Below are 14831 nucleotides of genomic sequence, written 5' to 3'. Positions count from 1 at the left end.
AAAAACCAAAACAAATTGACCTGAATGCTGTGATTTATAATTCAAAATAGAACAATTGTCCTTCATTAATAACAGAAAGTTTGTAATAATATCATAAGTCAATATTTTAGTGTTCTTGCATTAAAAAAATATTCAGATGTTTTATGGATAGGAAGATATGATGTGAATGAATCTGCTATGTGGTGTCTTTTATTGGTGTGAGTCACAGCTTTGAACATGCCACATTGACCCAGGGTGCTACATTGCAGATAACAAAGGATCACAACCTTGGCTAATTGTCAATAATAACTTTAGCTAATTAAAAAATGCCTTTATATCCCACCACTCATGATTCATACCCATTTGCTACTTATGTCACCTTGGTTATGATTCACATATTACCTTCATTTTTAAGGATTAATGTAGCTTCATATATATTTGCCTATGATGCTCACTAAATTCTATAACAGGATTATTATTTTCAACAACTCATTCATGTTCACTGATTCTGTCTTAATAATGTGGTCAGTTTCTTCTTCATATACACAATTATTGTATACCATCTGATATGTCCCCAAGCATTCCAATCAATCCCAGTTTTTCCATGTCTTTTATATCCGTTGAATTGTTTTTTGTTGTTTTTACTATTTGGAAGGCAAGCCTTGGCATGTGAGCATTTTTTTGGTACTCATGTCATGTAGAATGAAACAGTGAATATTGATTTTTTAAAAAATCCTTTCCAATCCAATTAATTATTATCTGTAGGTTATTCACATCCTATATATTTCATATGTGTCCAATAAACACATGATGTTACTTTCATTACATCTTTTCTATGGCATGCATTTCTTTGAACTTCAAATTACAAACATTTCTCAACAACTAATATTCTTAAACCTGAAAACAAAATGCATAAATTATCAGTGACATCTCAGTAAATAACATGAGACAAGTTTGAGTTTTAAAATATTTTCATGTAATTTTACTCTCCCACCATGACTCACACAGGAAAGTTGGGGGCCATCTTATATTATTCGTTATGCTTCATCATGCTTTAACTGTTTGCATTATGAAATCAAGTAATAGTTTTAAAGAAGGTCTCATACTTAACTAGATATATATAAAAGTATGTTTTCAATTTCATTTCTTCTTTCATGTAATATTGATGAAACCCTGGATTACTGTAAGTCCTAACGTGAATCAATGCATCAATCTGCAATGTTAGAATCTGTTTCATAGTTTACTTCAGGGCCTCCCCGATGGCGCAGTGGTTGCGTAGTCCCATTGTAATCAAGGGTTCCCGGGTTTGAAACCTGGTACAGGCACATAGTGGTTCAGATTCCACTTTAAACTGTAGGTCCAGTCCCGATTAGTCTTACTGTGCACAATGTGGACTTAAAACACCAACTCAAAATAGTTTACTTCATTGAAATTTATTCTCTTTCAAAATAGGGGTCATTCAGTGAGCAAATACAAAAATATTTCACATATTTAATGGGAAATATGACTTTTCTAAGTAATGCCAATTAAAAAAAAATAATATAAATGAGAAAGGGATACATACAATTTACAAAACTATAGTACAAGACTTAAAGGTCATTTTTAAAGTTTCTTCCTTACTGTCCTGGACAATACACTTGATCTTATGTGACTAGAAATCTTTCTTAGGAACCTTACTGTTGACTGTGGTGCATGTCTCACTGAACTTAACAATGATATATTCAGAAATAGCTTAAACACTTCCAAATTATCAAACTTCACTACTGTGATTACATGGAGTCACACAAATTCCTTCTGTTCAGTTTTGATAGTATAGTTTCTCTCATGAAAAATAAATAATGGTGTTTTGAATGGTTGCTGAAAGCTGTTAAAAGATTAAAGATCTATTCTTTTGGGGAAGATTTATTATTATTATTTGCATATTTAAATTCATGTCTCAGTTATGTGATATCATATCATCTAATAAACAAGAGTTAATTAATAAAATTACAATCTTGTCAGATCAAAATTTATAGCAACATACTTCTGGAATGAGAGACTTATCAGAACAAATCACTTATTATTTGTAAGAAATTACATTATTTCCACAAGCTAACAAAGATATTAATAACATAAAGTATATTACAGGGTTAATAATTTAAACATAGAATGTCTACTTTTTAAAATATATATTTTAGTGTAAAAATAGACATCCAATTAAGCTAATCATTACCATTAATACAAATCAACATCTATTAATATATATATATATATATATATATATATATATATATATATATATATATATATACAGGGTGTTTCTAAAGGTCGTTTACAACGCTTGGGAGGTGATTCCTCTCACGAAAACAAGCAAAAAGTGTGAGTTCCATTTTTACGACTGAGGCTTTGTTTCCGAGATAGGAGCCTCGCAAAAGGTGACAAAGTGAACGTCACACCTAACTAGGACGAATACTATCACAGATAGAGAGGCGGTTCCAAGGGAATCATAAAGGAATCTTATGTGCTCAGTCCGGAAGTCACTATGAAAAGTTCACTGTACGCATGCGCAATGGAGTCCTCAAAGGAATTGGGGATTTCCAGCACGAACAATGCATGGAAAGGGTATGTAACGCAGCAAGAAGGACCGTGACAATGAGAAATGCATTAAAGACAACACATCCCGACCTCAAACATAAAAACATGAGATCGGAACACAAAATCCGAAAAGTTGAGCACGGTTGCATACCCCAGTTACACTCGAGGAATGAACGAATCATGTCACGTGGCATACGAGAGACACATTACTTCACCAGGAGGAGGGAAAGAAAAACACAATATCAGATGATTGCGACAACGTGTATTTTTACACGCGACAACTACGTAATATCGCCCCCCCCCACACACACACAACAAACAACAAATGCTACAATGTCTTACGCACAGACAGTGCGTGTCACTGTACACCAACTGAAGATGTCACTTTCACCACACAAAGGGGGTGGAGAGCAATACCAAGAGTGTTCGCACACGATCACTGTGACGTAAAAGAGACCAGTTGTGGAAGCGCTGCACAGGCAAGTCTGGCTCTCGTAGTCTACGTTTGTTTGAGCTTCATGACTTCTGTACCCGCGAGAGGAGCTCGAGGGTATGGTTCTCTCCGGCAGTCGTCCCAGTCGTGTTTAAGGTGCTGGGATATGATCGGCAGTTCGCTCTAGGTTGTCATACGCATTGAAGAGTACTAGTATGTTGTATTGAAAGAAGTTGACATGGTGGAGTGCAGTGTGCTAGTGTTAAACAAAAACGATACTTTGCAGTTCCAGCTCCCTATCACAGATGGCTGCGTATACGACCCAGCAGCTAGCAGACATGCATCTCATGTATGGGGAGGCACGTGGTAATAGCCATGAGGAAAGGCGTCTTTATGGAGAACGCTTTCCACAAAGACGTTTACCATCTCACACCTTCTTTCAGACAGTGGACAGCCGACTGCGTGAAACAGGGTCAGTGTTACCACCGCGGCAAGAAGTTGGAAGACCCCGAGGTTTCCGCACACATCAGTTTGCAGAAGATGTGTTAACAGCGGTCGCAGAACATCCTGGCACCAGTACACGCGTGCTCGCTCGGCCACGAAACACGTCTCAGGTGAATGTTCTGCGAGTGTTGTCAGAGGAAGGAATGCACCCTTTTCAACTGCAGAAAGTACAAGAACTGTTACCTCGTCACTTTCGCCCTCCTGTGGAGTTTTGCCATTGGTTGTTGCATCAGCTGGACACAAACCCTCACTTCGGGGCAAAGGTATTGTGGACAGAAGAAGCCATTTTCACCAGGATGGATGTCTTCAATAGTAGAAACAGTCATGTCTGGGACTTTGGCAACCCACATGCACTTTTTGTGGCCCATCACCAGCACAGGTTTTCAGTGAATGTGTGGTGCGGGATAGTACATGATCATTTAATTGGACCATACATTCTCCATGTTCGCCTGAATGGTCGCACGTATCATGCATTTCTTAGTGAGGTTCTGCCTGAACTGTTGGAGACCGTACCTTTGGCACTGCGGCAAGAAATGTGGTACCAACACGATGGGGCACAAGCTCATTTCGATCGTAATGTACGACATTTCCTGCATGACGGTTTCGCAATAGGTTCATTGGTAGGGATGAGCCTGTGCCTTGGCCACCGAGGTCGCCAGATCTCAACCCTCTAGATTTTTTTCTTCTGGCGAGAAATAAAAACCCTTGTATACGACACACCTGTCACATCAGTTGAGGACCTCGTTGCTCGCATCAACGTCGCCGCCGCGACGGTAGCAGATACACCTGGCTTGTTTCCTCGTACTCGATAATCCTTGATTCGTTGCTGTCATCTCTGCGTAGAAGTGAACGGCAAACATTTTCAGAACCATCTGTGATTATCGCCGTCGGCAAATCCCAGTGAGAACACTCTTGGCATTGCTCCCCACCCCCTTTGTGTGGTGAAAGTGACATCTTCAGTTGGTGTACAGTGACACGCACTGTCTGTGCGTAAGACATTGTAGCATTTGTTGTTTGTTGTGTGTGTGGGGGGGGGCGATATTACGTAGTTGTCGCGTGTAAAAATACACGTTGTCGCAATCATCTGATATTGTGTTTTTCTTTCCCTCCTCCTGGTGGAGTAATGTGTCTCTCGTATGCCACGTGACATGATTCGTTCATTCGTCGCGTGTAACTGGGGTATGCAACCATGCTCAACTTTTCGGATTTTGTGTTCCGATCTTATGTTTTTATGTTTGAGGTCGGGATGTGTTGTCTTTAATGCATTTCTCATTGTCACGGTCCTTCTTGCTGCGTTACATACCCTTTCCATGCATTGTTCGTGCTGGAAATCCCCAATTCCTTTGAGGACTCCATTGCGCATGCGTACAGTGAACTTTTCATAGTGACTTCCGGACTGAGCACATAAGATTCCTTTATGATTCCCTTGGAACCGCCTCTCTATCTGTGATAGTATTCGTCCTAGTTAGGTGTGACGTTCACTTTGTCACCTTTTGCGAGGCTCCTATCTCGGAAACAAAGCCTCAGTCGTAAAAATGGAACTCACACTTTTTGCTTGTTTTCGTGAGAGGAATCACCTCCCAAGCGTTGTAAACGACCTTTAGAAACACCCTGTATATATATCTTGAAACCACTGAAGCAAAATAGAATGAATTTCTCTATTTCCTATTGTGTTTTATCAAGCTAATTTAGAAAACGAAATTATAATAAAAATTCATAGACATGTTTGGAATTTTACTTACAACATCAATCCCCAAGCTACTTGCCACAAGATATCAGTAAGTAGATAGGGAAAGACTGGATCTGCAATATATTATCAGTCTTCTGTGTTGTAATATTTTGTAATAAAACCAATTTCAAATTCTACTTTTTCTCTTGTTTTGCATTTCATTCTGTTTTTCTTGTTTCAAATAAATTAAAGACGAATTATTAAACTTAAACTTTTGTATCAAATTTATATAAAAAATAAGCAAATGATCTTGAGTTCACTTGTCATTTCTTCACTGATAAAATCAAAGGAAGTTTATTCTTTATTCTAATAACAATAAATCAATATAAACTTTGCCTTAATGTTGACCACTCTTATTGTCTAGAACTTCTCAAAAGAAAATACAGAAACCTAATATTTCTCATTCATAATCTAAACTTCATTGCAAAAAAGTATGAAACAACTACTATTCATGAAAATGGAAAAGGAATTCATTGTGGCTCACTTAAGAGTATCATCACAGAACAAGAATTCAAGTACTGTGTTCATTAAAAACCAGTGTATATGTAGAAGTACATGTTTCAAGCTAGGAATGATACAAAATGAAAATAAACTTATGTATTATTTTAATTTTAGATATTCTGTATATTAATATCTCCTTTTCTATAATATTTTTAAGTAACTGCTATATAATGGAACGAACATATTATATTTAAATACTAATTTGTTATAACAATAATTAATTAAACAGAAAGAGTTAAGGAATAGAGATTCTTTACATACATCTGCATGGAGTAAATCCTGTTTCAGACACAAGGCCATGTGGACATGGTACCATGTAACCAGCACAATAAGCCATATGACATCCAGGAGTTGGTTGAAGAAAGTATACAACATTTGATGTGCAATTTTTTAATAGAATTGGAATTTTAAGGCCACAGCAATCACCATCTACATGAACACAACCCACACTGTTGACAATTCCTTCATTTGGGCTTGGGATCTCTCCTGAAAAGAAGGAAGAAAACAATATTGCTCATATATTTCATGTTTTAGCACCTGGCAAGGGTACTTTTAAATTTAGCTAACCATTTAGGAATAGCATTTTGTGTATTCGAAAAGGTTTTTTTTAACAGAAATTGTAAGTAGTCATTTAAGTAGATCACAGTTTCTTTTAACAGCTATCTGTGATTTTCTTTGTTCTACTAATCATTAATATTCCTTTCTTTAATTATCAAACAACACACATGTATCTATATTTTTAACTATTGGATAACAGTAATGGAGAAGTTGGCATGAGGAATGCTTGAGAAAATGAAGGCTCATGCAACATTCACAAACATACATTCTATCTAAGTATCAGAAGATCATTTATAAAAAAGAAAGTACCAGATACTGCAGTTGAAAAAATATATATGTGGCAGCAAACTTTTAATTTTTATGAAAAGATTCTCTCGGGCTATCGACCAGGGGAGTTGTGGAAACGTCACTCTCATCTTCAGGGTTGAAGTGTTGAAGTTCAAACCTGAAGATGAGAGTGATGTCAGCTCTCGAAAGCTTGGAGAGAATCTTTTCATCATTTGTCGCCAGGAAAGCTTCAAGTCTTACTTCATTTTAATTTTTACTTTAGTTAAAAGTGAAGTGAATTAACTTTTCTTACAAAAAAGCTTTGGCTTGCAATTATCCTTATTGCTTATTGAGAGAATAGAGTAAATGTAAATAGAGGTAGAGGCCATTGCCCTCCCATGTTCCAGTAAAACTCAATTGTGGCAAAATGATCATGGCCAGATATTCAATTCCTTCAAAATTTCTCAAAAACTACTACATTTAGGGGAACCCAGAGCAAATTGGTGTAGTGGAGCAGAATGAGGTATCATGTCTTATACTTCTGGTAGGTGATGCACCATGTGGAGACTGTGTGAACTTCCTTCTATTCTCCTGTTTCATCATAGGAAGTAGTTAATCACATGGTAGAGTTATTCATTTACTAGAGCCATGCTATTTGCTTCCTTACTGTGAATTTTTGCAATTTTGAGGAATAGCCTATCTTCTTGAAGGTAAAGCGAATACTGTTAATGCTATTTATCTAACAATTAAAGGAGGTAAATATAGTTTTAGCTGTATATTAATACAAATAGTTATCATTACGTTTAAGAGATTTTTTAGTTACCAGTACAAAACACTACTCTAGTGGGGCAGAATGGAGTACAGTACTCCACTGTGTTCCATTTATTTACAGACAATTAACATGATTTCGTCATCACTCTCATTGCTGATGGTTTGCTATTGTGTAAGAAAGACAACCCCTCAAGATTTGTGTACAGAAGCTTTCAATGCAGTTATTGATAGAAATATGGGCTATAAAAAGCTGCAAGACAATATGATTTGCCCCAGACAACTTTAGAGAGATGTATGCAGAACAAATGAGAAACAGAAAAAATATTTGTTACTGATATCAGCTGTCAAGTTTAAGCAAGTTTTTACAAAAACTAAGGAATTAGAGCTTGTTCATTAATATTAAAACAATGGGAAAACATTTATTTGGTTTGACTATGAAAAACTGTAGTCACTTGATGAGACCTGTTAACCAGTACTATGTGCTTAGTTTACAAAGCCTTCCCTGATAACCCGTGAGCCTCCTCCCCCCCCCCCCCGGAGGTCAGTTCTAGCTACGGGCCTGTCTCGTACATATCAGAATCTAAGAACTTCTTCCCAAGAACTCCATAGGTGCCTGTAATTGTGTAGCACAAACATACGTTGGAGTGGTAGAGTGAGAAGTGTGCCAAGGTCAGTATATTTCTTGAATTATGAGAAAACTAACCTTTTTCAGATTTTTATTCCTGTGATAACATTTTACCTGAAATGTCAATCGCAGATTTTGCCCAAAACTCTTCAGCGTTACAAAGATGGAACTAAAGTACTCCTCTTAATGGATTTCCTCGAAATCCTAGGAAAGTATAAATTGGCATTTCACAAGGTTCACACTCTAGTTGTATTCTCTGTAACAATTCTAGTTTCCAATGCAGCGTGTGAAAGAACTTTTTCGTCTTTGAAACCGATGCCTGCTGCCTCATTTGGTTGTCCTTGCTATTGAGAAGAAATGTCAAGTCCTGGACGTACCGAAGGTGGGCAATGTGTTTTCCAAAGTACGTACATACAGCATAATTTTCCTCCAGGATAATTGCACTTCACTAAGTGACTTTCGTTGTTTCTAATACTTAAGAAGATTAATTTCTTCCAACGTCACTTTTATTTTGCAAGAAAATTAAACTCTTTGAAACATTTTTTTTCGTCATTTATATTATTATCTTATAACTTGAATATTTATATCAGTAGTTTCATCTCAAAAAAGACGATGAATTATAAAATTATAAATATCTTCCAATACTGAAATAAGTCACTAGAAACAATGCAACTTAAGGCAGTTTCCACGAATAAAAATAAAGAATGAATGCCTTTATTAAAGCGAATAACATGGAGATAAACTCGTAATCAAGAAGTAAATTTAGGCAGTAAACGCCCCCTCTAAATAAAGGACAAACACAAAACACCGTACATGAATATAATAATAATAATAATAATAACAATTATTATTGTAAGTATTATTATTATTTCTATTATATATATATATATATATATATATATATGTGTGTGTGTGTGTGTGTAGTGTTTTCGGGTGTTTGAATGTGACTGCCCTCAACAATATTTTATCGTCAATTTTCCCTGGCGCCGTCACTGGAACACGCACACACACACACACACACACACACAAACATATATATCATATAGGCCAAGCTTGGGAGACTTGCTTGCACTTGTGGAGACCAGTGAACGTTCGGTGCAGTGCAAGCTTCCCACCTATATACACTGTTTGAGTTTTGTTTTAAGTCCACTTTCAAGCACATCTACATCTAACTGGAACTGAGCCTACAGATTCGAACCACTCTATGCCTCCATCGGGTATTGGGCCCGCCTACACACTGCACCTCAAGGCCAGTAAGCAGCAGAGCAGAAGTGGGTCAACCCCTTGCGTTGCAAGATGTTGGATGTACAAAATATCTCTTCAAAATTTCACAATTTTGTCTACAGATTTGTAAATTTCCATGTAGGTTGCATTTTCGGACACAAAGAAAGGAAATATTAGGGAATCAGCAATTTTATGGAATCACTTGAACTATAACTTTGAAATAAAGTTTTGTAATGTTGTAGGACGTTATGTACAATGGGTGAATTGAGACCGGTGATTAATATTGTGACCTCCATAACTTCTGTATATTTAAATCTTTTAAGTTCTTATTGTCGATGACTTCTCTGGTATTGAATTTACCCTTTATATTGGTTGAGCACACATGTTAGGATGCCTGGACCTATATAGTTGAACCATTACGCCGCTGACTATCACTTATTTTCGTGCTTCTTAGAGCCCTCTGATGAAGTTAAGTAAGTTTCATCTGGTCCCTCCATTTTATATATATAAAAAATATCTGGCGCAACGAGACAGGCCGGTTAGAGAGAGAGACTGCAGCGTTGCCAGAGTAGCGGGAAAGGGGAGTTGAAATCGAGAGAACCATGAAATAAAGACGTCCCATTGTTCGCGTATGGCCTGAGAATGCATATTATCCCCATCTTGTGGTCAGTAGAATAGCGATAAGTGTACGATATCAAGTGTATACGTTGTAGGAATTCTTTCCAACTGTACCGAATGGTACCTATAGCATTGTCCATTACAATCACTGCGTCTTTGATGTTCCTTTCGTCAAGCGGATCTAAAAACTTCAAAAATCACTGAAAACTAATTTACATTACTGTAGAAAACCAGTGTGACTGGAACCTACGTGACAAACAATAATGCGCCCACCTTTACCCACGGGCACTTTTAAACCCCCTGTACCCTCTTTATTTTGCCAGATTTTCATTGGAGCGTAATTCTGATGTATGTACGTTTCATCTAAATGAAATATCTATAGGGCAAAGGTTCCTTATTTTTTAGAAGATGCATTTTTCGCAAAAACGTTACTCTGGCTGTAACTATATCGGCTCTCTCCATCAGAAATCGTCTATCGTCATTGCTCTTTTTGTACTTTAACCCCATATACTTCAGTATCCTCCACAACGACGAAACTCCCCACTGAAAGCTTATTTGTGTATGCAAATGAAGGAAAACTTGTTCACCCTTTACATAATACCCGAGGATAATTCTTATTATTATATCGATTGCCTTTGTAATACTGTTCCTTTTGATTCGTTTGCGCGGTGATTCAAATGACGTGGAACACGACGCCTCAAGACTGTCTTTGCCTTCCCTAACAATACGCTGCACAGTTCGAGTACTTACTCCTAAAACTTCCAACACACTCTGTTGCACTTTGTGCACACTTACCAAGGGACCACTGTTTTCTGCTTCCTTTTGATAATATCCATGAACCCTACTGATTATTTTCCTGCCTTGGCTATAAACTACCCTCTTTCCTGTTCGCCATCGTACGATACTTACTGCCAGGGGCACCGACTTGTCAAAATTATTAGGGGGGGCTCTGATCACTGAAATAAATTAATCAATGACTCACTCTCTCCCTTTTTTAAGTTTTGTCCTCAGTGTTCGGAATCTCATAAAAGCCCATGAATTCCTCAAAAATATCAAAATTTTTATTCACAGTTCGAATGCAGAATATTGATTGTCAACGGATGGATATGTCACAAGTTTCGTCAACCATAATAGCAAAATATTCTCGACTTTTAATATCTGCTACCAAGGAGCGCAAAACAGATCTTCCTAATATATCAATGATCTCGTTCTGAATGTCATGTAGCCCGAACGTCCCATCCACTAACCTAGTTCATGCACATCGTCTTTTGAAACTCTTTTTTTAGTAAAATTTTTAACAATACTCATAATTATATACTTAGTATATAGTAATAAGTCATGTGTTTTGCTTTCTCTGGTCACAGCCCGTCCTAAGTTGATGGTTTGGCGGTCTCAGCCCCCCAAAGGTGATGGTCTAGTCTAGAACATTTCAAATGTGTATTTAAAGTTAAGTTCATGTGGCACAATTCAGAGTAAACTTGACAAGAGAAGCAAAAAAATACATTAGAACTCTTAAGCAAAATTATTTGGAGGGCTCTGCACCCCATCGTTATCATTGGGGGTCTCGAGCCCCCAAGCCCCATGGAGTCGTCGCTCTGCGTTAATAAGCACAAAGCTCCCTATGGAACAACGAGAGTACAAATAAACGTCACATCACATGCCACTGTACACGTTTATCGAAGAAACAATGCAGTTAGGTAATACACGACGCGACAACAATTACTCCCACGTATGTTATTCCTACATCCCGCTCATAACAAAGAGGAATCAACACTGGGGCAAAATACCATCAGCAAACGCGGTGAATTGGCAACACAGCAACGTGCAGAACGAAGTTAGCGCTGCAGCTTCCTCCCGCAACTGCGTAACTCTCGGCTCCACCGCTAGGTGGTCTGTTCTCTGGTTGGTCAGCGGCACGTTCCCCGCTCCCCACTCAGTGATGCCAAAAGCAGGGAAATTTCCCTAGGCACAGGGAAATTTGAGGGTGAAAAGGGAAAAGGGAAATTTAATGAAAAATAGCTAAAAAACAGGGAAATTTAAACTCACATTTTCTTTCTTTTAAAAAGTTCGAAAATATTTTTTTCAGCGTGTACTTTTTCCAAATGAATAGTTAGCAACAGTGACACTTTTCAGTAAGCTTCTTTCTCCCTGTTATAGATGACCTTGACCGGTCAGTCTTATATTTGTCGCGTTTCATAGAAAGGCCTCAAGGCACGAGCCGCGCTGCACCTGGAAAGAATTTGCGATGCGATTTTCAACTTCTTTCCTTGTTCCATCCATCATTTCAGAACGTGTCTTAGTGGCTGTGTGTGTGTAACTTTGTGTGTCCTGTGTCGTTGCAAGGAGAATGGAAGAGGTGACTAATAGGAAGCTACCTGCAACTCCCAAAAAAGTTAGAAAACGTCGTGGGGATTTATCTGCGGATGAAAAGATATCTGGGAAACATGTGAAAAAAATTTCGTATTGAGTGGCAGGAAGACCCGCAGTTAACAGCAGGCCCCTAGCTAAGCTTTAACAATGGGTGGGTTTCAAAGTCCGACAATCATTGCTCCGCAGAAGTTTTTTTTTTTGTTTGGGAATTTTTTCGATACATTAGTGTTTTATTTTAAAATTCAAATGTTTATTTTAGGATAATTATATTATGAAACTATGATCAGTTTCTAGTATTTTATTCAATGTGGGGTTTGAACCCACTAAACCCCCTTATATATGGTCCTGATTAACAGTTATAATAATACAAAGATACAGCTTCAGATGTGTTTTGAAAATCGAGGGAAATTTAGGTCGAAAAAGGGAAATTTTACACTGGTAAAAGGGAAATCCTGCATTCGGAGATTGGCAACACTGTCCCCACTTCCCCTGCCAGCTTCTAGAGCGGACGACGTAAGAACTGAAAAGAGCTATAGTCTCTCAGGGCATTATGTCAATCTCTCTGACATGGAGGCAGGAATGCGCTACAGAGGAGCTGGGGGGGGGTACTGTTAGTAAGATACAGGGACGTAGCTAGGTTGATCAGTTCGGGGGGGGGCCAAATCTAAAATTTGTTCCTATGCAAATATTACCAGACAGTAAAGTTAAACAACTCTGTGTGATGCGCGCGCGCACACACACGCACACACACACACACACACACACACACAAATTTAACCATATTTGCGTATATGTTTTATATGTACATTATATTACATTATAATATTGCTACATATATAGTGCATTGGTATATAAAACTACTACGAAGTGTATATAATATATATGTGAATACTGGAGGTCAAATAAACATTAGAGTTCAAGAATTTTCAGGAAGCAAATCAATTTATGAAAGTACTACTATTAAACTATTACTTTACAGTTTTCTTAATGAATTTTACTTTCTGCCTGTCTCAATGACTTCTTCTTCTTTTTTATCGAAACTACTGTGGAAGTGCTAAGCTGATTTCTTGACATCTGATAAATTATTCTGTGCAGGATTTTTCCTATTTAGCTATTCTGGAGAATCCTCCTGTGGATTGCATTATTGTCTGTCAAGATATTTGATATTAAGTTTCCGGAAAGACAAAACTACTACATTTATTTTCAACACAGCTACAAATGCAACCATCATGAGGATTCTTCCAAACCTACAGGTGAAAGGGCCTCGCCGATGGTGCAGTGGTAAGGTCGTCGCCTTGTAATCAAGGGGTCCCGGGTTCGATATCCGGTGGAGATAATGGCACAGTGGTTCGGATCCCACTTTAAACTGTAGGTCCAGTCCTGATTAGCCTTTCTGTGCATAAAGTGAAGACAACAAATCAAACAAACAAACCTACAGATGAAATCTTACACATTTTTCAGAATTTACGAAATCTGCTTAACACTTTCAGAGGAGAGATGTTTTTGAAAATTCCTCTCTGCTGAGACATGCAAAAATCAGTACAACGAAGCTTGTAAACACAGTTTTAAACTATATACAGGAGTCGCAGCTGTGGACTGTTGACACATTTGTGTTCGTGCTTACTTACGTAGCAATTGCTAATCTTGAGACCGAGGCCATTACTGGAAGTTACATTCTTGGAACTATCAAAGAATGACGTCGTTTCGTTTGTAATGCAAACGAGTCTATGACACGATCAACATTTAATGACGTTGAAATTTCTTGTTCTATGTTTATGGTTGCCAAAGCAGATGTTCTCTCTTGGTTTGATTTGTTTCTGAGGTAAGATTTTAATCTCTTGTGCACTCTAAAAGATCGTTCACACGCACAAGATGATACTGGTAACGTTAATGCTACTTGTAACAGCTCTGCTGTAATTGCAAAAATTGTTTCCGGCAAAGCTGAATTCTTTAATTGTAATACAATTCCACAACGAAATATTTTCATAATTACCATTATTAATTACAACTGAGAATAATTTCTATGTATCAATAAGCACAACACATTTTCAGATTTTAACTATTTAGTACTTTCAGAGCACTCCCGCATATAGTTTTAGTCATTATTCGGTGTCCTAGAACTCAATCGTTAGGGCGTCTGACTAACATGAGAAAGACCCGGGTTCGATCCCCGGCGGAGGTGAACCAGGATTTTTTCCCATCTGTTCAAGCGACACGGGCTCCCACCCAGCGTCGTATAAAGTAGGTACATGGAGGGAACTCTGGCGGGTAAAGGCGGCCACCTTCGGTCGTGATCAAGAAAGTATGGAGCCCAAACTCCACACTCTCTATACGCCTACATGGCGTGGTGAAAAGCACAGGGGAGCACTTTACTTTTTACATTATTTGGTATCCAGTATGTCATCATTAACAAAACATATTACATACACGCACGCACACATACACAGTCTTTTGGGATAACAATTATAATTTGTTACTTATTAGAAACGCTTATATTGAGAGCGAAGCAAGCTAGAAAAATATTACTAATTTCATATCTTTCATTCTTTCAAGCAAGCAATAACAATTTTACTTTCACGAGTCATCATGTAAGTAAACTGCTACATTATCTTCGTCCTCTTGCATCTGCCCCGCCTCCCTCCCCCAAAGCCCTCCTGCCTCCTCACTCAAGTTATTCC

The 14831-nt window shown here is 37.8% G+C and overlaps 1 protein-coding gene across 2 annotated transcripts in view; it reads right to left on the bottom strand.

The window, feature by feature from the left end:
- Positions 1-14831, bottom strand: part of LOC145984458 (von Willebrand factor D and EGF domain-containing protein-like) — a 243675-nt gene that overhangs the window by 98630 nt on the left and 130214 nt on the right. For both annotated transcript variants that reach the window (XM_083118119.1, XM_083118117.1), the window contains exon 4: positions 5982-6206. In XM_083118119.1, the coding sequence (XP_082974245.1) occupies positions 5982-6206 (225 nt within the window). The remainder of the gene's footprint in view (positions 1-5981; positions 6207-14831) is intronic.

This window comes from Lepisma saccharinum, chromosome 2, assembly GCF_977018435.1.
Source record: "Lepisma saccharinum chromosome 2, izLepSacc3.1, whole genome shotgun sequence".
Taxonomy (NCBI): domain Eukaryota; kingdom Metazoa; phylum Arthropoda; class Insecta; order Zygentoma; family Lepismatidae; genus Lepisma; species Lepisma saccharinum.
This window is presented reverse-complemented; position numbering and strand designations above follow the sequence as displayed.